At 40.2% G+C, this 23,947-nt stretch overlaps 2 protein-coding genes across 3 annotated transcripts; both read right to left on the bottom strand.

Moving 5' to 3' along the window:
* Window positions 1-1,420: 1,420 nt before the first annotated feature.
* LOC139933635 (uncharacterized) lies at window positions 1,421-10,592 on the bottom strand. Its single transcript, XM_078290292.1, has 9 exons — window positions 10,477-10,592; window positions 9,269-9,673; window positions 8,294-8,782; window positions 7,175-7,891; window positions 6,577-6,638; window positions 6,334-6,486; window positions 5,625-5,844; window positions 4,120-4,392; window positions 1,421-2,911 (listed from the first exon to the last, which is right to left on the bottom strand). Exons 2-9 carry the CDS (start codon window positions 9,285-9,287, stop codon window positions 2,292-2,294), a joined length of 2,553 nt encoding a protein of 850 aa, XP_078146418.1. The 5' UTR covers window positions 9,288-9,673; window positions 10,477-10,592; the 3' UTR covers window positions 1,421-2,291.
* A 3,655-nt stretch (window positions 10,593-14,247) lies between these two features.
* Window positions 14,248-23,623, bottom strand: LOC139933544 (uncharacterized). 2 transcript variants are annotated; one of them, XM_071927649.1, is made up of 13 exons: window positions 23,509-23,623; window positions 22,476-22,650; window positions 21,656-22,353; window positions 20,443-20,614; window positions 20,189-20,253; window positions 19,146-19,314; window positions 18,961-19,056; window positions 17,860-17,958; window positions 17,685-17,771; window positions 17,518-17,601; window positions 16,742-16,825; window positions 16,318-16,560; window positions 14,248-15,374 (listed from the first exon to the last, which is right to left on the bottom strand). In XM_071927649.1, exons 1-13 carry the CDS (start codon window positions 23,515-23,517, stop codon window positions 14,590-14,592), a joined length of 2,766 nt encoding a protein of 921 aa, XP_071783750.1. In that variant the 5' UTR covers window positions 23,518-23,623; the 3' UTR covers window positions 14,248-14,589. The 2 variants fall into 2 exon arrangements, with proteins under 2 accessions (XP_071783750.1, XP_071783751.1); XM_071927650.1 differs by having other exon boundaries at window positions 18,961-19,053.
* Window positions 23,624-23,947: the final 324 nt, after the last annotated feature.

The following is a 23,947-nucleotide window of genomic DNA, read 5'->3' as shown; positions in this document are numbered from 1 at the left end:
AGCTGATACACCTAACTAGCCGTAGCTGTTAGCCAAGTTGCACTCGTGTAGGAACTTCCGGTTCACTTTTTTAAAATTCACAATAAAAGCCTCACTAAAATACATTTGGAAAGCACGTAGAATCTAATGGATATTGCATTCTACAACTTTTTAGCAGTCAGAGGCAGCACATGCAATGTTTCAAAATACTTGGAGTAGCTGTGGATTTAAACAATACGAAAGCAAATGTGGGGGAAGCACAAACACTCCAGCAACAACCCTCCAACTGAAGGACAGACCAGAGTTTACAGTTTCTTGCATTTCAGGAGCAAAATTAGCCCAACCTCCCATGACTACAAAAACAAATCTACAGGAAACACTATGTAGCTAATTTGTTAACTCATGTTTTCATAACATCATCAAATGTTATTTTTTATTCAAAGAAATTGCAATTTTCAAGTGGACTTTTTTGGCATGCCTGCTCCACCTCTTTGACACAAATAACCTTAATGGAAAAGCCACATTTGTACTAGTTTAAACAGGGATGTGGTCACTCAGTGTGAACAGGCCAGTCTGTCACAAATACAATGAAGCTATTATTTCCAAATTATACATTTCACGTTTTTTATTGAGTTGGAGTAGTAGAAAGAAGAGAAAAATGAGGAGTTGTTGTAGGAGAAGATGGAATATTAGTAACAGTGGGAGTGGAAGGAGGAGGAGCAGGAGTAGAGGCAGTGGTTAGGCGGAGTAGAAGGAGTAGTAGTAGGAGCAGTACTAGTGGAAGTCTTAAGTGCATAGGCTCTTTTCACATCGTCATGGTAACAGCTAAACCGGTGCATTACAACTTCCTGTGGCATTTTTCTTTTTGCGACTTATTGACAAACCAATCCAACAAAAACAACAAAATTGTAATGGTTACTAGCACTAGATACATAATGTAACAAATTAAACATTTTGGGCAGGTTGTGGAGCGATTTAGTGAAGGCCATAGCTGGCAACAGGAAGTTGTAATGCACCGGTTTCTCAATGCAGAAGCATTGAGAAACAGAACGTGAAAAGGGCCCATTGGACTGAACTGAATAGGTCCAACTACAGTGAATTGTTGTATTGCCAGCCAATGATGCAACAATACACTAACATTTCTGAACATTCCACCATTCATATCTATGGGGAAAAAAATTACACCGAAAAGTTTAATATTTATATAGAGAATCAAAAAGTTGAATACATCATTTTTGGAGAGTAAAGAAGACATAAATAATTGATTGTGTAGATGAAATAGTGTGAATAACATGGGTGTGCTAGCTTTCAGCTAGCTCACTATTAAAGTAGATCTGTTACTTGTCAACAGCTCAATCAAAATATTCTCATAATCAAAGGGGAATAATTACATTTGTGTGTGCATGTAAACAAAGTCAACTGAAAAAGGTTCGATGCACTCTTCTTTGTCTTTTTATTGTTGCTGCTGTTGAAGTAATATTTAAGTTAGTCTCTTGGAGGGGGGGAAAGAACATGGGGGATCCATTAAGCTTAGTTAAATTAAAAGAAGCAGGTAGGTCACCAACAAGACAGATCTCTCAATCTGGAAGCCAATGACCTTAAGCTACTGTAAAACATTGGTAAAGTAAGATTTTACAATAATCATTTTGGATGATGTTCAGAAACTAAAAACATTTGGGTATTACAATAAGTTTCCAACAATGCTGAAGCTAATATTTCATTATTATCCTGTAGTATGACGTTCACAAATAATAACCCAATAAATTAAGCAGATTATATAATAAATAACATTCAAGTTATTTTACTGTAACAGTCCAGGATATAAAATAATAAACAAGTTATTATATGGAAAAGGAATATATTTATAAAGTATATTCAACCATTCCCCCCCCCCCCCCCCGAGAATGTATTAGAAGCATTTTCTTTGTATAACTAGCACTCCAGTTCAGACATGTTCTTACCGTCTATGGTCTGTGAGTTTGTGGATAAACTGAACTCAGCCAAGACTAGGTGAATCATAGATATAAATAAAGATTTAAAATTATTCTAAATAGTTTCATTTTGTGAAATACCATTTCCTTATATGTTACATGAAGCTAATTGTATACATTGCATTACATTGCATACACTATTATATTTGAATACCATCATATACTATAAATTCTCAATCTAATTCAATAACTTTAAGTTCATTTATTTCACAAATTAAAAGGTGGTAAACTGTGTTTAAATACATTTACTTTCCACTATATCCACTGACCTAGGCAGCTGATTTGCTAATATTACTGTGAACTTCCAGGTGACAGTGTGTGTTAATCACTTGCCATTACCAGCTGTTGTTTTGGTCTTCCCAGCGGTTTCGTTGGCTTTTTTGGCTTCTTGTCATGAGTCTTGAGATGCGCTCGATAACCTTGAGAGTAATAGAAGCACTTCCCACATTTATCACAAGTATATGGTTTCTCTCCGGTGTGAACTCGCAGATGAACTTTAAGGTCACATGCTTTGGAGTAACTTTTACCGCAGATTGAGCACAGGTGAGGCCGCTCTCCGGAGTGCGTTTTGAGGTGCACGTTCAAGTGGGATGATTGGATGAATGCCCTCCCACACTGCTCACAGCGGAAATTCTTTTCTCCAGTGTGTGTCAACTCGTGTTTTTTAAGTGAATCTGCTGTTACACAACTCTTTCCGCACTCTGAACAGAGGAAAGGTGAATCCCCTGAGTGAATGCGCTTGTGTATTTTGAAATAATATTCATTTTTGAACCTCTTGCCGCAGTCAGGACATGCGTAAGGTTTCTTGTGATTCTTGTGGTGTTCTTCCAGCTGTTGTTTTTGAGGGAAGTCCATTCCACACTCTCCACACACGTGGATTGTTATGGGAGGTTCTTCAGGGGGACGCTTCTCCTGAACTGCTGCCCCACTGGGCAACTCTCCTGTAGGAAACACAAAGACATTCATAGTCATTCATTGTGGGACAATTCTGCATTTATAAGGGTATAGCCTATAGAACTTGCAAAATCATTTGGTCATTTATATATAGTATGCATACAAACACAGCATGGCAAAACAACACTTTTAAGCATGAGAAGGCTGTAGTGGAAGAACAAGGTCTGATCTACATAACGAGTTATCTTTGCACTTAAAAATGAGGAAGCTACAACTTGTTGAATGTTGCTCTGCTGCAAGAGAGGTTAAGTAGTTACTATACTATTAGCCTTTAATCACTGGTAGTTGTTACACATCAAGCTGTGCCCTACAAACAACATGGAGTACCTACATACTAACAGGAAACTGAAATTAACTTTATGGCTTACCTGCAAAGGGCTGGTAAACTAAAAATTACTTGCCAGGAATAATTTTTACTGGCCAATATAATCAATATATACTTTTTAGCCCTGCGACAGTAGGGGCTCTATGGATCGCACTGTCGGCGGTCGCTCTGTTCACCACTTTATGGGTCACGTGGGTGAAAGTGTGCCGCAGGAAGTTAGACTGCAGACTCTCCCGAGTTCAATTCCCGTCAGGAACAAAAATTCAATGTCACGGGGCTGTTTGACTTTTAAGTCTTGTTATAGAAATATCTAATCCTGCCCATTTTCAATGCTATTTAATGTATAGAATCCTGTACTGTGTCTTAATTTAACACTTGTTCACTCACTTAAACAATGGATCAAGTTTGTAATTCATCATGAAGTGCAGCAGAATTCAAATTACTAGAGAAGTTTGAAGTGTAGTTTCAAAGTTTGAGAACAGGCAAAGACTAAAGACTGTATATAACCAAGGCATTCAAATGTTACTGTCCAGTGTTACCGGCCAGTGTGGCGGGTGACCCTTATTGATTTATCCGCCAAAGACAAATGTTACTGGCATTTGGTTTTTGGCGGATGTTAATTTTGGACCCTGGATGAGTGCCTGCATAGATAAAGTGTAGGCACGTTTAAGTTATGTGTCCAGCGGGAACATCTCTTCATTTCACTGCCTTCTTTTTCTGTCAGCATTATTTTAAAGATCAGAGTGCCAAGAGGTAGGAGTTAAAAACACTGAATGGGTTTTCAATGTTCGCACAGTAACAGCAATAGCCATGACCAGCGCTTCCCACAAGCATCTGTTAAAAAAGTTTACATTTATTCTTGCTTCTGACCTCTGTGAACTTTCATGTGCGTTTTGAGGTTTCCACTCTGGGTGAATCCTCTTCCACATATGGAGCACTTGAAAGGTCTTTTCCCTGAGTGAATTACAAGGTGTCGTCGCAGGGCGGTGTTGTGAGAGAAAACTCTTCCACAGGTTGGACAATCATAGTTCTTCTTGGGTTTGCGTGTCCCCTGGAACTGTTTTGGCTCCTCAGACTGTTTTTCCTGAGGTTGCTCACGTGTGTTTGATTCCTCAACAGTTGCTGTCCCGCTGCAAGCTTCTCCTATGCAACAAAAGACGTGAGTTAGTGTGAATATGGCAAAGCTCTGAGTGAAACATTCTGTCTGATTGAACTATGCTTTCTAGTAAGACTGCAATACAAACTTGATCTGCACTGAAATAAAATAATTTGTAGTCATAGACATTTCATTTTGTCTCTGTATTATTGCATTAATATGTTTTAATATGTTTATTGCTTTATCCTCTTTTACTTTGAGAAAGTTTTTAAGATATCACAGGTTCACAAACAAAACCCTCGAATGTTGACAGGTTTTGATCCAGGTACTCAGGATGATTATCTGTGAATGCATGTACTGTATAAAATGATAGCTCTGAATTTTTTTTTTATATAGCTCAAGTGCAGTGCATTTTGATTACATGACAGATTCGAGTCTTGGCTATCAGGGGCCGGATTCACCAATGTGTTCTTAAGATAGATCTTAAGAAATTACATAAGAGGAAATTTTAGGAAGTTCTTAAGAAGGCTCTGAAGTGCAATTCCTCAATATTTTCTTAGTAACAGTCTCATTTCTTACGAATTTCTTTAATTTTCCTACTTAAGAACTTCTCAAAATAGGGCCTGAATTAATTCTGGTTAATAAACTTTAGGCTTACTACCATTGAGGCTAGGAGGCAATCCAAAGTGCTTCCATCTACAAAACAATTGGGGAAAAACCTATTTAGGGCAACTAGGGCAAAGATTTAAACATTGGTTGCTGTTGGTAACTGTAAAATTTGCTAGCTTATTTTCAATAAACATGAGACAGAGGCTTACCTGGCCCTACACCAAATAAAGCTTAACAGTAAATGTTAATCTTAATGTTAGGTGTAGGGGAACCTATGAAGACTTTGAACTATAACCTACTTGTCTAAAATTTGGTTAAATATATGATATTAGAGGCTTACCTTTTCACTGTAGGAATTTTAAGACAGGTGAAGGGCTGTCTTAAAGTTAAGAAAAAAATCAAGAACAAATTTGAGAACTTTCATTTCAAGAATACCATTTATTCGTACGTTTTTTCTTAGGAAGAAACATAAGAAGAAAGTTAAGAAAATATATAAGAACTGTTTTTGAGAATAGCATTTTTTCCTATTTTTTTCCTTAAGACTAAAGTTAAGAAAAAAATGGCACTGAATCCGGCCCCTGGTCTCTAGATTTGTGAGTTGTTCATGTTTACAAAATGGAAATAACTGAATTCTGAAATGTAATGATATTACCATTTAAGTCAAAGTCACCTGTGGATAGTGTGCTGTGATCCTGCTCCTGTGTAGTGGGTCTCTGTTCATCATGGTGGTTTGTCTCTGCACCCCTCTTGCTGACGTGTGTTTTCTGTGATGTGGTGTTGTGTGGGTGAGGTGGCTCCAGCCCCAGCTCTAAGGGCGCTGGTACAAGAGGAAGCCCAGAAGGCCAGGAGGGACGCTCTGCTATACAGCTCTCCTGAAGGGGCTCATCATCCTATAATCACAAGAAGTTTTGGATTATCCTTGTATATCTACTGATTTAATTTACACCCTATAATGCTTCTTGTACAAAATAAACAACATACTTTTTTTCTTTTTTTTTTCAAACTTAATTGCAGTTAACCTGGCTTTTTCACTGACATGAACCTTTTCTTTCAGCTCATTTTTGAAGAAACTGTAACTTATAAACAAAGGCAGCTTGTGATGCTAATAAATCTGACAGAAAAAAAAATCTGGTATTATATATTCTAAGTACTTAAGTACTGTTTTAATCCTTAACTTATTGTAATATTGATATCAAACCTGAGAATGCATGGATTTTTGGTACCACAGAGGGAAGCTGAGGAAGCACCACCAACTGACAGTTTTAAATTCCACCCAATTCAATCCCTACTGTCTTGTGTTTGTGAGGCCAAAAAGTATGGGTTCTCTTATCCACTCAATGTCAAGGTAACAAAGAACGCTGTAATGTAGCATCACTTACCGTTGTGCCCCTGAGCAGGGCACTGAAACTCATGTTCTGTCCTGCTGGACCGAAGTATGGCTGGTGGCCCTCTGCTGCTCTCCAGTAAGATGTATTTGGGTTTTGGCCCCATAGGTTGAATGCTGTGTGGTGACCAAAGTTCCACCCAGGTATCTGGAAAATATGGAGTAATAATGCCCATGAGGGCTTTAAATGGGAAATAAATGTTATGTAATATAATCTATAGGATGCCATTCCCCTCACCTGGCTGTGGTCAGCTGCAGCATGATTTTCTTGGTTACCAAGGTGATGGTTAGGCCTGTTTCCTGCATCGACCAATGACTTAATTAGTTACGTTATATCCATTAGTTAGGTTACATAACAAATAGCTCATGCTTTATGGATATGCTTTAAAGTTGTGATTTTTTAAACATATCACCAGTTGTGGCATTTTCAACTCCAACTCACAACCAGAATTTACAGTGATCATCTCTATTAAGCATAAGTTAAAATACAGTCCTGAAAGTCCTCTGATACTTTAATGAATAAAGGATCAAAAATTTCCACATAGAATGTTTGATAAGATTATGTTGGCAACAAATACAACATGCATATCATTTAATCCCACCAAAATCTAGTTTCTATAGAAATTTTGTTAAATATTTCTCCAATCATTTAATTTCACATTCTATATCTCATTTGAATGATTAACATAAATTTATATGACTTAATACAGTGATTGATATAAATTATTAATGTATATCTATTTCTATATCCAAGTCAAATTAAGATACAATATTTAAGCTTTTTGATCAGAATGGTTCTGATTTAACTTAGTAGGTCGGTCAGTCAGCACACCTACCAAGGTTAGGAGGATCCCAGGTCAGGTCTTCTCCATCTGAGTCATGCAGATCCCTCTGTGAGACCCTCTTGGGCTTGCTTGCCTTCCTGGGACTGCCCAGCTGTCTGGGCCTGCCAAGCTGCCTGGTGGGCCCAATGGGTTTGGCATTGTGAGTCTTCTTATGGTTGTTAAAGCCTTGCCTGTAGTAGAAACTCTTACCACACTCATCACACTGGTACGGCTTCTCTCCGGTATGAACTCTTAGGTGGACTTTTAGCTCTTCGGCTCTCGCGTAACGTTTACCGCAGATGGAGCAGAGGTGAGGCCGCTCTCCAGAGTGTGTTACATAATGTGCTCTTAGAGTAGAGGCTTGCTTGAACCTTTTTCCACATATACTGCACGGGAAAGGTTTTTCTCCTGTGTGATCTCGCATATGGTTCTCAAGACCCTTTGGTGTGTGGAAACCTTTATCGCACTGCGAGCACTGGTAGGGCTTCAGACCCTCGTGCCCAGCCTGGTGTTCTTTCAATTTCTGGATATACATGAATCTCTTGCCGCACTCTGTGCAGGCGTATGGTTTCTTTGATTCATGGACCTGCTTCAAGTGTTCTTCCAGTAGTTTTTTTTCTGAAAACTGTGTCCAGCACAAATGACAGAAGCAGATTTCCACCGAAGACTGGGCCTCTTCAGGTTGAGGGGAACCTTTCTCAATCACTGCCACATTGGTGGGTTTCCCTTCTGCAAGAAAGACACAATGAAGTTCATGCTCCCACCAAACAGCTCTCTCAAGGTGCTTTGTAGCTACTTGTATCTTATCTTTATGGAAAGAGTCAACTAGTTCAGAGATTTAGAAAATTCTTCATGTGAACATATCCAGTATATAGTGTTTCAAATTACTTTCAGCACACACTGCACCACCTGAAAAGGGAGTTTAAAATTTGGATGATGCTATGCTTCCATATTTGCTTTGCTACCTTATTTTCCAACTACCTCCACTGCACTGTAGAACCTGAAAATCTAAAATACTGGAGGTGGAGGATGAATTGCCCACTCAACAGACAGACAAAGACAGACAGAAACAAACTTTCTCAACAATCAAAAAAGGGCCAAGACAAATAATGTCAACTTCACGGTTCTCACCTTTATGAACTTTCTGGTGTGTTTTAAGGTTTCCAATCTGTGTGAAACCCCTTCCACACAAAGTGCACTTGTATGGTTTCCTTCCTGAGTGAATGATAAGGTGTCTATTTAGAGAAGCACTAGTAGGGAACTCTTTCCCACATGTTGAACAGAGGTACGTCTTTGGAACCCTGTGTTCCTCATGAGGTTCCACAGGTACTCCTGGCGGTGGATGGTAGATTCGCCGGTGAACTATCAAGCTTCGATTAGCTCTAAATGTCTGTCCACAGTCGCAGCACTTGTGAAGCAGGTGTTTGCCATGCTTCTCTCTCATGTGCCGGTCTCTGGCATACATGCTCTGGAATTCCTTATTGCAGTCTGTACAGCTGAAGAGCTCCTCGGCCTCATCTTTCTTTCGACGTTTCCTGGATATTGTTTTCACAGAATGTTTGGGTTTGGCTGGTGTAGCAATATGCTTGTCACCAGGCAATTCAACATCAGGAACCTTTCCTGCATGTATGAAAGACAGAAGTCAGCAGGTGTACAAATCAACAACACCGGTGCCCTAAAAATGACTGTGACTCTTTAACTTTAACTGAATGTGACTAACTTTAACTCAATTTGGAGCATCATTTGTTGAAAATAAGTTCTAAATTGACAACATCCCCTTTTACATCTCATCTTTTTTTTATACATCTTGGGACTATGTCATCATCAAGCCACTTGATTGTGGCACATGTGACAATGTTTACTGCCCTGAAAGCTGAGGTATAATATAAATTGAGGAGTTGTAGACTTGTATGTATCTAATCATCATAAAACTAGAAGCACTATTAATACCATATTAGCACCACTGTTAAAAACAGGCTTGAAGCTACTTTTCACCAGACCAGTCCACCAGACCACTGACCCCCAGATCAAAGATCCAAAACCATTTATGACTCAGGTCTGATACACAATACACAACATTTTTTTTCTTATGCTGTATCTACTTACCCTCAGGATTCCATTCCATGTGCGCTCCTTCTGAAGTGATCAGACTACTGGCAGCCTCCTCTCCATCCAAAGCTTCAGCAATCTCCTTGGCTTCAGCCAACCAGCCGTTATGTGTGCTGAGGTGTTCCTTCAGCCTGTCCTTGCGAGAGAATCTCTTGTCACATACGGGACAGAGGAAAGGCTTCTCTTTGGTGTGGATTAAATGGTGTCTCTTCAGTCTGTTCAGGAAATTGAATCCTTTCCCACACTGGGAACATTTATGAGGCTTGGCTCCAATGTGAGTCTTCTGGTGTCGTTGTAGCGCTCTGTTATTATTGAATTCCTTACCACACACTTGGCAGCAAGAAAGGTCCGTGCTTCCCTCCAATTGTTGACCACCAGTTCGGTTAGTGTCAGGAGAAACCCCTACATGATTCATAAAGACATTCAGTAAATAGTTAAAAATACAGAAATTAGGATTCCACATGTTCTGAGTGCTATCATCACTTTAGTAGAACCAGCTGGAAGTCAAGATTAAAGGATAAGGTCGGATGGGGAACAAACACAATCAGCAGTGTTTGTGGGTGGGAAGCTGCCAAGGGAACTTCTTCATCGATGTAAGAACAAATCCTACTGGTTAGTTGGGGCGCCAGTTCAGCAGGAGGGGGGATTTGGGGGAGAGCACGAACCTCTGCACGCGTTACGCTCTCCCAGAAAAACTCTTCGTTGTCAGGTCCAAGACAAATCATGTTGGCATTAAGCTGTTTCCTAAACACGTGTAGAAGGTTGACAGACACAAAGAGGGTGACAAATAACTAAATTTTGCTGGTTCAACCCTCAACACTGACAGGAGAGGGTATTCAAGCTATGAGATGGTGACGGTGACTGGTGGCTGGAATGACACATATGGTGAAAACCATCACTGCCGAGGTGCCTTTGAGCAAGGCACTGAACCTGTAACTGCTCCCGGGGCTTTTGGCAGCAGCTGTCCCATTTTCTAACCTCTCTGAAGAAATGAAGGGCATTTTTGTGTGTATATCCAAGAAGGGTAGGTTAAAAAAAAAAGATTTGAGGTTATTTGAGGTACTGTTAATTGTTCATTTTATTGATTCTAATACTTTTATTTTATTTCACTGTTTCTAGACATATTATTGCTGGCATTATAAAACTCTAACAGTAGATTTGGCAATGTATGTCAATGAAAGAACAATAACAGTATTTCAACTCACCACAACTAGCAGGATCCCATTCAACTTCCTCTCCATCTGAGTTGATTAGACCACCAACTGCTTCTTCTCCCTCCTCCTCCCCACTTGTTACACCAGTGGATTTTTTGGTGTGTGTTTTCATATGAGACCTTGCTTTGCCCAACCGAGAGAACCTCTTGCCACACGCAGGGCAAGGAAATGGTTTCTCTTTGCTGTGGGTTTGTAAGTGAGCTTCCAAAGGGTTACGATAAGCAAACCTTTTTCCACAATGGACACATTCATGAGGTTTGACTCCTGTGTGATTGTTCTTATGTTGGCAAAGTCCACCTCGAGTACTTAAGTTTTTCCCACACACTTTACAGCGATGTTTGCCGGCTGCCTGGTTCTCCTGGTGTTGTTCAGGTTCTTCTGATGCAGTATGGTGTTTCTTATCACCAGAGTACAGTTTTTGTCCTTCTCCTATGGGAAGAACAGTGTGGATTCGTAACTCTACTTGAGTAGTAAGGTAAACAAGTTTATTTTGTCAACACCCTTCCAAAAAGTTGAGACACAGTGGTCTCTTAAAAGATTTTTAAGCTAGGAATGAAAAAAAAAAAAGGAAATAAGTCAGTCTCCACTCACCAAGATTGACAGGATCCCATTCAAACTCTTCTCCATCTGAGTTGATCAGACCACCAACTGCCTCTTTTTCCACTTGCATGCTGGTCTTTTTAGTGTGCATTTTCATATGAGATTTAATATGGCCCATCAGAGAAAAGTTCTTGCCACACACGGGGCTGAGGAAAGGCTTCTCTTTAGTGTGGGTTCGTAGGTGAACAATCAAAGGGTTTCGATAGGCAAACCTCTTCCAACAATAAACACATTTATGAGGTTTGACTCCTCCATGGTGATTTTTTGTATGTTGGCACAGACCACTTGGAGTACTGAATGCTTTTCCACAAATTTGACAGCAGTGTTTCCTGTCTGTGTGGGTCTCCTGGTTTTGTTCAGAGTTTTCAGATGCAGCCTGATTTTCCTCATCACCAGAGTACAGATGGAATCCTTCTACAGGAAAAAACAAAATCACAGCATGAATTGCATTTAGTATATGGACAATAGTGTTTTTAAACAAGATATTTTTTCATGACCCTATAAAGTTGAGATAGTGTTTCCCCCTCTAGTCTTCTACTCACCTTGTTGATTGGGATTCCAGGGAACTTTGGCTACTATCTCAGAAGCTGCTCCACACTCCTCCTCAGTTTTTATCCGTAATGAAAATGTTTCATATTTAGTATTGGTAGGGCTTCGGTCACTGTCGTGGCTTTTGTCACCATCACTGGGTAGGCTTCCATCACCACAGTTAACACTGCTGGCAGGGCTGTGCTGTCCATGGCTGACCTCAGGTAAATGATCAGATGTGGTTGCACAGTGACAGGGGAGAGCTCGGCCAAGGAATTTACAAGAAGAACCCTAAAAGGGAGACAGTAATAAATAAAGTAAAAAGAAGCAACTTTTTCATACAGTCATACTGTCCTCACCGTCAATGTCCACAATCTCATGTTTTGGATTCCTGTGGAAGAGTTACTTTTACCAAGTGAATTATGGAAATCATAAGTCTTTTCGCCCATTCACATCCTTTTCGTAAAAAATAATAACAAAATGGACCCTGTAATAAAAACAGTTTTTTTGGTGGCTGTTGTTGTATTTTAGAAATCAAGTTACACAGAGCTACTTTGTGCTGCAGCAGTAGGACGAAGCAAGAGCTCAAGAGTACCGATAACGACCAGTGAGCAAGATGTATGGTTTTGGTTCTTGAAAAATACTTTAGACAATGGTTTACTACAGAGGAAAACTACAGAGGTATATTTTGTTAGATTACATTATTACATATTACAACATATTTTAAAAAGTAGGGTCCCCAAAGAAAAAGTGTGAAAATCCCAGTGACAGTGATTTACATGATCTAACGCGAGCTGCGTTGTGCTGACCAAAACTAGCAGCAGAGTTGCAAACCTGACAACCTGCTAGTTATGAGTTTAACACATAACAAGTCTCTCCTCTGCTAACGAGTCCTGCCTGCTTCCAGCCAGCCACCCCTGCTTTAGCCAGCATATCAACAGCAGGCAGTAACGTTAAAGTTCAGTAGCTAACGTTGCAGCAAGATCATTAGTTGCATTCTTTATCATTAGCCAGTTAGCTAACAGCTAGCTTGTTGCATTGATTCAGCCTTCCAGGACAGATTTAAAGCTCACCTCATTCATTGTGGATGTAATTCGCGAGGTTAGCTTTAGCTAAAGACCACGAGTCTTCGTGTCGATATTATCCAAATGCCAAAAGGTTGTTTAATTCCTTATCTAAGCAATCCTGACACACCAGCATCCAGTTAGCATCTAACGCTAATAGAGTAACAGGCGAGCTAGAGTCGGGGTTGCCAGATATGATTGAAACAGCAGCCTAAGCTGTCAAATGAAGCCCAAAACTAGTCTCAAAACATTTCGTGTTTCTTCCTACCTTTCTCCTACAGTAGGGTGAACTGATTCGAGTTCACCATGTAAGTTTTTATCCGATTCACACGAGGCTAAATAAAATACACATTAGTTTCAGAAACTAAAGTGTGACTGTGGCTATGTTTTATTTACATAGGCCGAAATGGTTCAATGCACCACTGATGGCACTATCATGGCAATTCACGCTAGAACGATATTATCTATTGCCAATCTTTTGAGGATGGATCCTTGGCTTCATTAATAGAATAAATGAAATATGTCGTTTTCATTTAAATTGATGGACCAAAATGCAAAAGAAATGTAGCTTTTAATAAACTGGTTATGAGATAAAACACTAAAGTGGGGGATAATTTGTTATTTTATGTTTGAAGAGTTTCTTCTGCAATGCTAAATTATGAATATGCATTGACACATAACCTTTTGCACACTACAAGCTAACTATACATGTTCCGAAGGCTCGTACCTCCTGTGGACTCTCCTTATGTTGTCCGTTTGTCCCGACTGTGTTTACAAAGCAGACATTTCTTTCACCAGCTCTCCATCGCAGGCCTACTTGGTCATTTTCGTTGCAAAGTTGGAACAGTGCAGTGCACACCGCCACTGCCTCACGCCCCTTGGTGCCTGGGATTAATGGGAAACCTACCAGATTCCGTGTGCCTTATCGCTGTAGAGAATTTGGATACATTTCGTGTAAATCATCAAACAAAGGAAAATGTTTTATGGTGGACAGTTTAAGGAAAACATGAGTCTGGAATGGATTTCTCCTCATAAAAGCCTATGGCTTCTGCAAGGGGTTAGTAACTATATAGACAGGAAATCTGACCTGCTCTCATGAATTAAGTCACAGGCTGATCCATCCAAATATATGAGCCATCTTTACCCAAATTCTGCACTGGAGTAGGTGTCATGGAAATGTGTGTCTGACGATAAAACAAAAAAGCTTGTTTTTCAGCAGAGATGTTGAAACATTCACAATCATTGATGATAGCAATCACATAATGAAGCCTTGCTTCACCCTGTAGAAGATAGTAAGCTGACTTGATACAGATCGGCTGTAATCAGCAATAGAATGAAGTTGGACTAAGTGGCTAACATGGGAAAATCAATTGTTGAACCCTTTTTTTTTTTTACAGTCTATGGTTGAACCACAGTACCATGTGACCAGGCAGCTCTATACAACAGAAGCTGTCAGTGAAAGATGGTCATAAAACTTCATAATGTATACAATTTGAATTATCAGGTGGAAAAAAAAAAAAACAGCAAGACAAGTTTCTGTAAAATTCCTCTATTCCATCAACATGGATTTTAAAATAACAAGGATATTGTGCATAATTGTTAACATTGAATATTAGTATTTGGCATGCAGGATACAAAGGCACTCAAATTGTACAGATGGGCTTCTAGAGAATAGTGAACTTAAGAACATGGGTACAAGAACGACAAGATAGTAATCTTCCAATCCACCCTTAGTGATTAACACTGACACTGTAGTGGCAATTTTCAGACAGAAACTGTCTCTGCTATAGGAGGGAGCCAAGAGACACAGGAGTGGATATAGATAGGAAAAAAGACACGGTAGAGAAACAGTCTTCTACACTATTATCAAAAACAGTTCACAAAACAAAACACACTGCATGTTGTGAGACTGTTAGTTTTCCAGCCTGGGCTGTTGCTTGGGTCTGCCGAGCTGCCTGGTGGGCCCCATGCGCCTGCCAGCATGTGTGCGTTGATGCTGCCTCAGACCCTGGCGATAAATGAAGCTCTTGCCACATTCTCCACACTGGTAGGGTCTCTCTCCGGTGTGAAGCCTGTGGTGCACTTTCAGCTCCTCGGCTCTGGCGTAGCCCTTCCCACAGACACTACAAAGGAAAGGTCTGTCCTTGATGTGGGTTTGATAATGTGCCGTCAGGTAGGAGTTTATTCGAAACCTCTTCCCACAGAGGGAGCAGGCGAACGGCCGGTCCCCGGAGTGCTGCATCTCATGCAGTTTGAGAGAGGAAGCTGTATGGTAGCCTTTGCCGCACTGTGAGCAGAGGAAAGGTTTCTCGCCAGTATGGATGCGTTGGTGAACTTGTATGTAACTCTCATTGATGAACCTCTTACCACAGTCAGGGCAGGAGTAGGGTTTCTCCTTGATGTGGCTTTTCATATGCTCTTCCAGCTGTTTTTTGTCACTGAACTGAATGCCACACCGGCGGCAGAAATGTAGCTGTAATGCAGTGGGTGCAACTGTGTTTGCGTCAGCGGTTGTTTGTGTGTGCATTGTAATATGGTGTGCCTGTAAAGCTGAGAGACTTTCGCAGTCTTTGTCACATTCCAGGCAGCGTAATGATGAGCCAATCCTAGACTCGCCTGGCAGAGTCTCAAAGTATTCTGGGAGTCCTGACGCTATGGGATTCACCTCACTAGCCCAATCCACAACGCCCTTGTGTCCTACACAGAGACAAAGGAGAGAGAAATCATGTTTTAGTCTTTGTCCTCTTCAAGTATAACAATCTTTGCACTGCCTTGAACTGAAGTTTCACTTTACTTGCATTTTTTTTCATGGGGCTTCACAGGCATAGCATGAAAATCATATTTTACCATGAATTAAATATATACTGCTCCAAATAAAGGGTTGTGAGTAACTGTAGGCACTTATCCATATGGTATATGCACTGTGTGGTGCATCCATACAGTGCATGTACTCCATTTGGACACATAAAAAAAATGCCGAACTCATTTTAATAAGACAGACCACTCTGAGACCACTTGTTTGCAATGTGACATCGAGACTTTGAATCTACAGCTTTGGAAAAACCACATCAAAATTATTTTCAGTTCCACAGTTTATGGGTGTGTAAAATCTAATTTGATTGTAATTTCAAACCAAAATATTCTCATTGAGAGTATTTTTTGCAGAACTGGTCAAAATACAAAAACAAACAATGTCATTATACATTGAATAATGTAAACTAAACAGGTTTATACCCATAAATAAATAGTAAAAATAAGAGTTTCTTTGCTTAGGGAGGGTGCAACAAACAATATTTGGTGGAGTAACCCTGATTCTTTATCACAGCTTTCATGTGTCTTGGCATGCTCAATCAATACCTAATGAATGCTGCATTAAGTTGAATCAGGTGTGCCGGTGGTGGAATTCAACAAATACATGGAATGGCTGGGGTGCCTCAAAGAACAGTATGGGAACCACTGCCATAGAAAATGGTGATGGTCTCTTAATTTTTTCCACAGATTTACAGTTATCGCTAAAAATATTAGGAATACTAAGCGTGCAAAACATAGCAAACACTGGGTATAAAAAATAAGTGAGGTGAAAATACTGTGAATGGTAAAGTAATATCCAGTTGTACTGTGATGACAGTTCAGTTCTCACCTGTGTGAACTTTGTAGTGGGTTTTGAGGTTTCCCTTCTGGTTGAAACCCCTACCACAGATGGAACAGCAGTAAGGTTTCTCTCCTGTGTGCGTCAGTTCATGCCTCTCTAGTTTATACGCATGCGGGAATTCTTTGCCACACACTGAACAGTGGTAGTCTATCTTCTCTTTGGGCTTCTTCAGGAGCTCAGGAGGTATTTCTATTGGTGTACGAGTCATCTTTCTGCCAGGACGCCTCTTCACTATGCAGGGACAAAGAATGTGAAATTACACAATTATTTTGTTAATTTAATACTTACAAAGAATGAGCTCATAAATAATTAAGATGTAATCAAATAGCAACCAGATAATATGTTGTAATATGTTAACGTTATTAATAATTTGTTCACTGAAATAACACTAGCCAATTCACTCTGCTCTTACCAGGGACGGAAGTAACTGTATTGCTGCCTTTTTGTCCCTCAGCAGGTGGAAGGGTAGCTCTCCTTTTTCTGTAACGCCTCTTCCCTGTGTTACAAAATAAGAGTGCTGGATAAACGTTGGAGGAAATGAAACAACTATGGTTATAACTAAAGCTATGGCCTGAGAGAATACTCGATTCTGAGTGGCTGGAGGGCGTCCGTTAATTTAGTTTAACACACAGTATAACTGGACACTTATGATGTGACCGTTTGATCACCATTCCAAATGAGTGTGTTTGCAATCTTTAGACACAACCAGCAACACAGCACAATAGAATAATAATAACACTATTCATGTTATCAAAATTCTCTGTATTTTACAGTTACTTTCCCCATTACATGTCTTTCCAAGGCTGTACCTGGTGGTACGTGTAGCCTACAATCTGTTGGGGAAAATAATGTTGATATTGTTTTGGGCACAACAAAGTGATCAGCATGCTCTCAGACCAGATTTACTGATTAAACAACCATAGGCAACATTGGTGACTGAAAGGCTTGGAAGCATAATGTTAGCTTGCAGGCTCATAGCCATTTTGGGATGAAGAGACTCCATATCCCATTACTAGGCTATTAGTCGGAATTGTCCTATCTGCTGGATAGTGAAGTATCATTTCCGTTTCATTCTATTCTGATTATGGGGACTGACCGTGCTCCAGGTATCTGCCAGACCCTTGCATGTTACCAGGGGAGGTAAGGTGCCAGTTATAAGCTCTTGTGGACCATTTTATCTGCTCTTACCAGGAACAGGTGAAACAGTCGTGGCGTCTCCTTCTCCTTCGGCAGATGGATTGGTAACTTTCCTCTTTCTGTAAGGTCGCTTTGCTGGTGAAAAAAAAGCTTATTGTGTGAATCCAAAACACAAAAGTTAAACTGAAGTTATCCTGTCCCATTTTTTCTTCTCTTACCTGATGTAGAACGGAGTGTTTTTGAGTTTGATTCTTCTGATGCCACTGTGGTAGGGAAAACTCTCTTTGTTCGGGTACGCCTTTTTACTACGAGATGAAAAGTATGACTTCAAATAACAAATAAAACAGTAAGATGTGTATAGTTTCCTTTTTAGATATATTAAGGTACACTCACTATATTCAAGGGGAGCACTTTCACTTCCAGGCTCTCCCTCTAAGTCTCCACCAGACAACACTGGAGTATCTGAAATCTTTTTTCTACCCCTTTTCTTGCCTTTGTGACAAAGGAAAGGAGTAGATTATTATTATAACAGAGAGAATATGGGGAAAATAAGGGGACAATTATATAGTGTTTAGTAAGACCAAAATTGATGCTGAATTCTGAATAAATCACTAACCTCCTACTAGAGGAACTAGTCTCAGAAAAAGTAGTCATTATCAGTTGTCATGGCACAACATGACCCCTCTTCTTACAACCTTACCTGTTTGTATAACACTGTGTAATTGTGATGTAGGTTTGGATGAGTGGACGACTGCACTGGGGATCAAAAGGGGATACTTGCCCATCACTGACAAAAAATATGGCTGACATGTCCAAGTAATATAAAGACTATTGTATATTTAATTTAAATGATCTGTTGAATGCTGACATAATTGATATAGTATTATTCATATTGTTAAAACAAGCGTAATTCCAACTACCTATTAAATCATCTATTCAGCAAAAGTCTCTTTGAGGAGGCTTCAAAGTGAAATGATGGGTTTGTTTTCACATAACTGAATGCTTAGCACCATTTCCATTATTATATTTCCATTAGATGCCATGCATCTGAAAATGCATTGTTTACTGACAGCAACAGGAAAAGTAGATTCCTTTAGGGCCAACTCAAGATTTGTAATGAGCAAAGTCTTCTTCTAGATCTAAAATGCATGTTCGATAGAGGAAGCAGGGCCCTCTTGACCCTGACCAAATCCTTAAGGCTGAGGACTGAAGGTGGCCGGGCCTTTGCTGTGTGGCCCTCGGGCTACCAGCAGCAACATCTAATCACCTCTCAAACCACATGTTTACAACACATGCTGTTATTGTTATATATTTTGCTTCCACCTATTTTATTATTTGTTTTTACTACATGTAACCTTGTTCTAATTTATGTATAGCATTATTATTTGTTGCCTTATTGACTTATCATTTTCTTGTTTGCTAAGAACTTTATAACATTATGAAACAACCATATTAAATGGAATAAAAAAAAGGTCACCCCAACAATTCACTCACCAGGATTAGCAGGAACTTCTTTCTCTCCCTCTGGGAGGTCGAGTGACACCACTGGTACCTCTGGAACCTTCCTCTTTCTACCGCGTCTCTTTCCTGCTAAAAATGGGGGAAAAGAGATCAACTCAAAGTTGTGTCAGAAGTGATATTTACAACCACTACTGTTTTGACTTTTTTTTTTTTTTTACCGTGACAAGAGGGAGAAACAGTTGTGATCTTTACTACTCTTTCTTTTTCCTCCTCTCCTTCCCTTTCGTCATCTTCTCCCACAGTCACGACTTCCATCATGAGTGTTGGACTGCTACTCTCCCTCGGGTTTTGGCGTTGCACCTGAGACTCTGTCAGGACACCACCAGCCTATGATCAAAACATAACCATTACAAACATAGCCGAAAGCCCTCTCCGGCTAACACAAGTTTAACCTGAGATCACAAAATAATAATTGCATCCTGATGACAGTAATCTTAGAGGTTGATAGTAACTGCTTTAACATTACCAGAGGTGCCAGAAGAGACCAGAAGAGACTTTGGACTTGTCACTTTGTCAACACCCACATAATGACACACACACACCCGTATCTCTCCATTGTAACAGATTAATGATTACAAATAAAACGCAAATGGTAAATGGTAAATGGACTGCATTTATATAGCGCTTTTCTAGTCTACCGACCACTCAAAGCGCTTTACAACATGCCTACATTCACCCATTCACACACACATTCATACACCGATGGTGGCAAGCTACCACGCAGGGTGCTGGCACAACCATCGGGAGCAATTTGGGGTTCAGTATCTTGCCCAAGGACACTTCGACATGCGGACTGGAGAAGCCGGGGATCGAACCACCGACCTTCTGATTAGTGGACGACCCGCTCTACCTCCTGAGCCACAGCCGCCCCAAATGGTTACTAACTAAAAATAGCTTTCAATAAGACAGATTCAAAAATCATAATTCCTTCGACAATAAACTGCCAGTAATAACTGTAATGTGGCTCAAATTACTGACAGGTCTCCTAATTAAAATAAATAAAAAATCCTGTCCTGAACATTTATTGAAAAACAAAAAATAAAAAAATTACTGACATTCTGAACTGGATCAAATTGGTGGAAAAATTACCAGACCTCCCCTTTTTATTATAATAAATGGAAATCAATTATTTTTATTTGAAGAAATCTGAGTTTATATAGTCATAGGGATGCTATTTCCAAAAGCATAACTAACAAATTACCTTGCTGGAAGTATGTGCTGTTTGGGGACCTCCTGCGTTATCAGAGCCACGGTCAAGACTGCCTCCTGTCAAAATCAGATAGTTGGTTCAGATTCAGAGACACCTGACAGACAGTAATGACATGAAACACATTCATGTGTTTCATGTCATTACTGTCCGTCATGTCATGAAACACATTCAAGATTGATTTTAAAATGCTGTTTATGTATTCAGGCCTAATTCAAATGGCAATTGTGGAGTTTTTAACCACTTACTGGCATCCCAGTCAACCGCTTCACCATCAGAGTTGATTAAACCGCCAATTTCTTCTTGTTCCTCCTCTTCCTCCTGTTGCAGCCTGACAGTCAGGTGGAGTGTTTGGTCCTTCAAGTTTGCAGATGCCATATTGAGGCCATGTGACAGCAGTGGCTTGGTTTCACCAGAATCCTAATTACAAAACACATACAGTGCTGTGAAAATGTATTCGCTTGCTATTTTATTTTCAGCATCTTTGGGTTGTAGTTATTCACAGAGGGAGTCTGACAAAAAAATGACACCAGATTTTGATGTTTCTCTCATTTGTTTGGTGTTCAAGGTAATCAAACATGCGTGTCTCACTGACAAATCTTGCAAAGCTAAGGTATGTGGCTACAAATATATTCTATGGTACTTAAATAGTTTTTCTAAAACAATGACCCAAAATGTGTTGGTATTTGATTGTGGAGTGTGGGGAGCCCACCCCCTTCTTGGGAAACTTTGTTTGGGGGCCAGTCTGTGATAAGATTTTGCTCATTCAGAATTGATTTATCACAGAATGGTTTATCACAGTCTAGATGATGACAGGGGTGACAACAATTGGGAGGGTGAAACTTATACACATTCAGATTACTCTTATTTCTCACACTCTGTCTCATTTGCTAATTAATGAATGGAGCCAAGTGAAATTCAGCTTGTTGGAGACTACCATTGATGACACTTTTGTAAACAAAACGGTATGTTATAGGTTACAACCCCTGTGGGTTCCTTCAAGAACCCACACACTACAGGAACTATAGTCAGGGTAACAGTGCACAGACTCAACTAAACAAACTGCTTTTTACTTCTAAAACCCAGCCTCCATGAAATTGCTACAATGCATTTACAATCAACAAATCTATAAAATGGCTGGAGACAAAAGTCAGTCAGACAATTTAGTACTTTGGCTGACGCTCTTACCCAGAGCAACTTATAATGTGCACAATAATAAAATAAGTTTTGATTTTAAGATCACCAAAATTACAAGTACCCGGTAGTAAGGAGTGCAACGATCAGAGCCACATTGCCCTGACAATACTGCTCACCATAGAATGATCATATAAGAGAGAAGTGCTAGGAAAAGAAATAAAATAAGAGCTGATAAGGGAGACAGGAGGATTTTTTTCTTTATGAACTGTTAATGTGTGCATCATTTTGTATATTATGTATTTCTTAAAAAGAAAATAGACATACTGGTTGGCCAGGTGCTGTTTTTCTGTTCTGATCCGTGTGATGTTGTTCAGATTCTTCTGGCAAAGATGTGCTTCGCTCCCCACTCTTGTTCTGGTCCAGAGCGTAACACTGTAGATGGGATGGCAGGTCAACTTTGGGGTTAATGCTGTCAGGTAAGCCCTTTCCATGGACAGCACATTGGTACTGTCCCCCTACATGTGGTCTCTCATGGGCTTTCAGGTTCTCTCTGTGGCTGAGGGTCTTCTCACATGCAGGGCAGGAGACGGGTTTCTCTCCTGTGTTATTGCACTGATGCACAGTCACATTTCCTAGCTGGGAGAAGCTCTTTCCGCAGACAAAGCAGAGGTACGGTTTCTCAGCAGAGTGCGTGAGCATGTGTCTCTCCAACGCCTCTCTGGCAGAACAGCTCTGACCACAGAAAGCGTGGCTGCATTGCTTCTCCCTGGGGCCTCCAGACTCCCCAGAGCATTTACACTGGTGGGACTTAAAACTGTCGGCATGGAGGTGGCACTTCCCACCCTCTGAACAGTCGCAGCTTTTCTCCGCAGTGTGTGCTCGATGGTGTCTCTTCACTCCATATGAGATGGAGTTCTCCTTCCCACACTCTGGGCAGTGGTGTAGACAAGTGTCTGTGGTGGTATCCTCAGGGGCTCCTGATAGCCCTTTTTCTCTTTCTGGGCAATAACTGAAACCCTCACCTGTGTTGTAAATTATAAGGTAAAACAAAAATATGTGATAAATCAAAATCAAGCCGTTATGTGTATTTCCTCTGGTAAGATGATGCTGATGTTAAATGTTTGGGATTTCATCTCTTACTCACTATTATCACTCACAGACCAACCTTCCTCTTCCTCTTTGATGATTACCCTAATCTCTGGTGTCTCACAGCTATAGTCAGGGCTCGCTGGTGCTTTTCTTGAATCATGAAATGGTGAATTCTGCTCACCATAGTTATCATTAAGACCCAGTGACAAAGAATCTTGGAATTCAGGATCCTATCAAGAGATAAAGCGACAGAAACTTTAGACAGCCATAGTGAAGTGAAGAGTGCTGCAGAATAATGTATCATCTGTCAGAACAAATCCCATGTATTCAAGCCATCATAGGCTATTGCAGGCTTGCTATGTTAACACATAGTAAAATGTAGCAAAAACATTAACTTGGAACTGTGATGAAGCATAATGCGAGAAAAGCGGCAGCCTGTGTTTATGTGAAAATGCCAGGTTTTTCTTCACTCTAGACACCGTTGAGGTAAATTTCCCGAGGCATTAGGTGCCACATACAGCTGAGATTGCTGGCCATATTTCCAGTACAAGTGGAGAAAAAACGTCTGAGGCCCTGGATCCATGATGAAAGAAACAGGCTGCTAGGCACTAAGGTGAAGACATCAATAAACTTGTCAACTTTATCACACTAGCATTGTCTTTAGCACAATAATAGCTACCCTGTCTCATATTTTCTTGACATAAACACTTGAGCCCAAACATAAAACCATACAGTTCCGCAGGAGAGCCATCTATCTATAATTTCCGGATTTCCAAGTTCTGTTTAATGCATCACTAGGTTAGTTAGGTTGACAACATAACGTCACTAGCTAACTAGCTAGCTAAAGCTAGTGGCGGGGTATGTTGGTTGAGACTGTTACTTGAGACTGAAGCTAACTAACGTTAACGAATGAACCTGTGCCACTTCAGTCGACCAAAGCCTAACATTTTATTTGTTGGTCTGCTTGGTAGCTAACGTTATCGGACGGGAGTTAGCTAGTTAGCTGTAACTAACTGATATCAAGCAGCTTAGTAATGCAATCTTAATGTAGCGAACGCCAAGAAGCTTGATAATAACTTGAATGGTACCTCAAACATAGTGTGATTTGGTCGCCGTGTTTGAATGATCTTATTGTTGTAAGAAATCGCAATGACAGAGTGAACAGTAAACCAAGCTAACTTCTATGCTACAAATAACGTTACATGTAGCTGTAAAAAAAAAAAAAAAAAACCTGGCTAACTGTGTTGTGCTACCTTCTTCTTCTGTCAATATAAACGGGTCACAAGCCAATGGAAAGTTGTGTACCGCCACCTACTTTATCGGAGTGTGCACAGGATGGGGAAATTAGCACCAGCCACCAGTGCCACTGCCTACTCTTAAAATTAGGATGAACCAGGTGATTTCACTGATTAGCACGCCTTCCATGAGACAGAAGGAACTAGAACCACTGACAACTTTAGATACACTCTAAAGTACATCCTACTTCAATATGTCTACAGGTGGGGTATTTATGTAGGTCAAGATTAC

Source organism: Centroberyx gerrardi, chromosome 3, assembly GCF_048128805.1.
Source record: "Centroberyx gerrardi isolate f3 chromosome 3, fCenGer3.hap1.cur.20231027, whole genome shotgun sequence".
NCBI lineage: Eukaryota > Metazoa > Chordata > Actinopteri > Beryciformes > Berycidae > Centroberyx > Centroberyx gerrardi.
Note: the sequence above shows the minus strand (reverse complement) of the source record. Positions and strands in the feature narration are given on the sequence as shown.